This window comes from Medicago sativa, chromosome 7 (assembly GCF_051527215.1).
Source record: "Medicago sativa cultivar Bolivia chromosome 7, Bolivia_mono, whole genome shotgun sequence".
NCBI classification, from domain to species: domain Eukaryota; kingdom Viridiplantae; phylum Streptophyta; class Magnoliopsida; order Fabales; family Fabaceae; genus Medicago; species Medicago sativa.
Genome location: NC_140755.1, coordinates 17,525,782 through 17,529,495, shown reverse-complemented (window position 1 = coordinate 17,529,495; position 3,714 = coordinate 17,525,782). Strand labels below are relative to the sequence as shown.

Below are 3,714 nucleotides of genomic sequence, written 5' to 3'. Positions count from 1 at the left end.
TAGTGGATGACCTTGGTGAAGGCGTACTTCATCAAGAAGAGTAGACGTATCCCTAAGCGAGGAAGAAATAGGGGGAACTATTATAAACACTGGTGTTCTCTCTCTTTCCCTATCCTTTTTACTTTTCAATATTGCTTGTGATTAATTGAATAATTGATAGGTTAATTGCTAGTATTGATCTAAGTAGTTTTTCATTGAAAATTGACCTAATTCATTGAGTTAGGTTTCATACAATTTGCTTAGATCAATTGATTGCAAAGTCTATTCAATTAGTCAATTACACTTGCTTTGTGTTTTTGAATTGACAACATATTATTCTTGTTCATAGGTTTGGTTTGAATTTGTGCATTGTTTTGTACCTTGTTCAAGGATTGTTAATAATTGATTGTGCACAAAGATTTGTATCGTGAATCTTTCAATTCTAAGATAAAATCTTATTCCACATATATTTGGTATTTGTTTATTCATTGTTTGTGATTGTTCAAGCAAATTTCAAAATAGTCAATTTGTTAAAATCGTTTTTCACAAATCTCCGAAAAGTTTTTCAAACGCGCTATTCACCCCCCTCTAGCTTGGTAACCATCTAGCCATATAGACCAACAAGATTATGGAGAGCATTGGGATGTTCAGAGATAAGGGCAGTGAAATTTACATCTCATCAGTTGTGTAGCATACGGCTGGTTTGATACAGTGACACATGGAAGACAAATGGAATTACCTCCCTTGACATGGAAAGAATTCTCTAAATTATTTATGGCTCGTTTTCTTCCAGAAAGTGTGAGAGCCCACGAGTTTGAGCGATTGGAACATACCGATGGGATGTCAGTTTCAAAGTATAGTGCTCATTTTACACAACTTTCTAGGTATGCTCCATACTATATCATAAAAGATATGTGTATAAAGAGGTTCATCGTAGGGTTAAGGGAATATATATTCAGATCAGTGGTCGGTTCTAATTGTCATAATTTTGCAGATGTTTTGAGTTTAGCACTTCAGATTGAGTTGCGACAGAAGGATAAAGGAGGTAGTAGACAAAATTCTCACAAGAAACAACAAGTGGATGGATCTTATAGTAATTATTCTAATCGTGGCGGTGGATCTATGATTGGTCATCAGGGGCAACAAAAATTAGTATCACAGAATGGTAATTTTAGCAGACAATCATCCGGTACAGTGCAAAGTCATAAGCATTCTAGTGGTACAACTTTAGCATGTTCTGTTTGTGGTAGATTCTATTCTGGAACTTGTTCTAATGATAATGGAGAATGCTTTAAATGTGGTCAAAGAGGTCACATTAAGAAGAATTGTCCTACAACACAACCATCATCTAGTCATGCATCAACACCTACAACTTTAGCAACTTCTTAGATTCCTTCTGCACCTGTGGGACAAGTGGGAAATTATTTTGTTCGAGGTTCAGGAGCATCTCAACATGGAGGTAGATGACCTGGAGGTAGAGGTCACTCACAAGAAGGAATGCAATGGTTACAGGTACACATTCTGTTTGTTCCCAAGATGCCCATGTTTTGTTCGACCTTGGAGCTACACATTCTCTTGTATCATCATGCTTTGCTCCTCGACTTGGTAAAAGTTCATCTTTTCTAGATGAGACCTTAGTTGTGGCTACACCTGTTGGCGATAATTTGCTGGCAAAGTTTGTATATTGTTCTTGTGATGTATCTATTGAGGGTAAAGTGTTACATACAGGTCTAGTAGTTATTGATATGGTAGATTTTGATGGGATTTTGGGTATGGATTGGTTGTCTTTTCATCAGGCCACCTTAGACTGTTACAATAAAGCAGTGAATTTTGAAACACACGGGGAAGCAACCTTCTCATTTCAAGGAGAACACAATTGGGTATCAAACAATTTAATCTCAGCATTGAGAGATAAGAAACTGCTAAATAAAGGTTGTTAAGGGTACTTAGCATTGGTTAGGAATATCCAAGCGGGTGAAGAAAAATTAGAAAATGTTCCTATAGTGTGTGATTTTCCAGATGTCTTCCCATAAGAACTTCATGGATTAACACCTGATTGGGAAATTGAGTTCTCTATAGACTTAACTCCTAGCACTCATCCCATATCTATACCTCTTTACCGAATGGCCCCAACAGAATTGAAGAAGTTATGGGAGCAGCTGCAAGATCTTCTTAACAAGGGCTTTATTCATGCTAGTACTTCTCCATGGGGTGCACCATCATTATTTGTAAAAAAGAAAGATGGATCCATGTGATTATGTGTAGATTTTAGACAATTGAACAAGGTGACAGTAAATAATAAATATCCTTTACCCCGGGTAGACGAGTTGTTTGATCAACTTCAAGGAGCCTAGTGTTTTTCTAAGACTGGCTTACGGTCCGGGTATCACCAATTTGAAATTCCGACAGGTTAGCTTTCAGATGTTTTATACGATGTTTCAACATCAGATACGAATAGAATGTCGAGTAAGTTGTTTTAACATTGAGATAGCAGAAAACAGACAGATCAAGGCAAATATAACAGATGTTGAATTTTTAGCGTGTCAGTTAGAAGTTGTTCTAAGTGATGTTTCAACTCCAGATGCACAGAAAGAAGATGTTCCGTTTAATGTTCCAACATCGTGCTAACATTAAACATAAACAAACAACAAATAAAAGACAAGAAAGTAAAAGGCACAGAGAGTTTGTTAACCTAGTTCGGCACAACTCACCTACATCTGGGGGCTACCAAGCCATGAGTTACAACTCAACACACAGTCCTTAACATGTATAAAACTGATACAAGAAATGCTCACAATAAAACAGGACTAAACTTGCATCAACACGATACAAGAGTAGAACACACAAATGGAAGACGACTCAAAACCCTAAAATCTATTCTTTTAACAATCTATGGTTTTGATCCATTACAACTCAACTAAAGGTGTAACTCAATGCATCAAGGTGATACAAAGAGAGGCTCAAAAATAAAGCACAAGTCGAAACCTTAAAGACTCAATTCAATACTCTTGAATTGGTGAATAAAACTAGGGTACAACTCTTCCTTATATAGCCATTCAAAGCATGGACTTTTTCGTCATAGGCTAAACATATATTTGTATCAAATATTATTTTCAGAAATATATTGAAACAAATATTCTTCAGAAATATATTTTCCAAAATCTCTTTTGAAAATATATTTCACAAATATGGTAACTCCTAGAAAATAAAAACATCTTTAGGAACCGCCAAACACACCACGAAAGAATCCTAAAACATTGTCTATATTTTAGAAACAAATCACCCAGCTGATTCTGGACAAAAATATGATACTTGTTGAACAAGAAATAAGGTGTGGTTTCCTTAATAAGATAAAGATTGCGTAAAGCAAGCCACATAAACAGGGCACACTGAACCGTGCCAAGATGTTGGAACATTCTATCCAACATAATACATGAGTATTTGTTTTAGCAACAATGAAGCCAATACTCAAATACCCAACACAATTGAAGATTAAGAGTGAGGATATATCAAAGATAGCTTTTTGCACTCGTTACAAACATTAAGAATTTCTTGTCATGTATTTTGGGCTTACAAATGCTCCAACAACTTTTATGGATTTGATGAATCATGTTTTTAAACAATTCTTGGATAGCTTTATGATTGTTTTTATTGATGACATCCTTATTTATTCTAAGAGTAAACAGGAGCACGAGCAACATCTGAGGTTGGTTTTCTAAATGCGAATTTTGGCTG

At 35.7% G+C, this 3,714-nt stretch overlaps 1 protein-coding gene across 1 annotated transcript; it reads left to right on the top strand.

Annotated features, from left to right (window-relative positions):
• Positions 1-1,481: 1,481 nt before the first annotated feature.
• Positions 1,482-2,234, top strand: LOC146904702 (uncharacterized). Its single transcript, XM_085728348.1, has 2 exons — positions 1,482-1,911; positions 2,059-2,234. The coding sequence occupies exons 1-2, from the start codon at positions 1,482-1,484 to the stop codon at positions 2,232-2,234; spliced, it is 606 nt and encodes a 201-aa protein (XP_085584474.1).
• Positions 2,235-3,714: the final 1,480 nt, after the last annotated feature.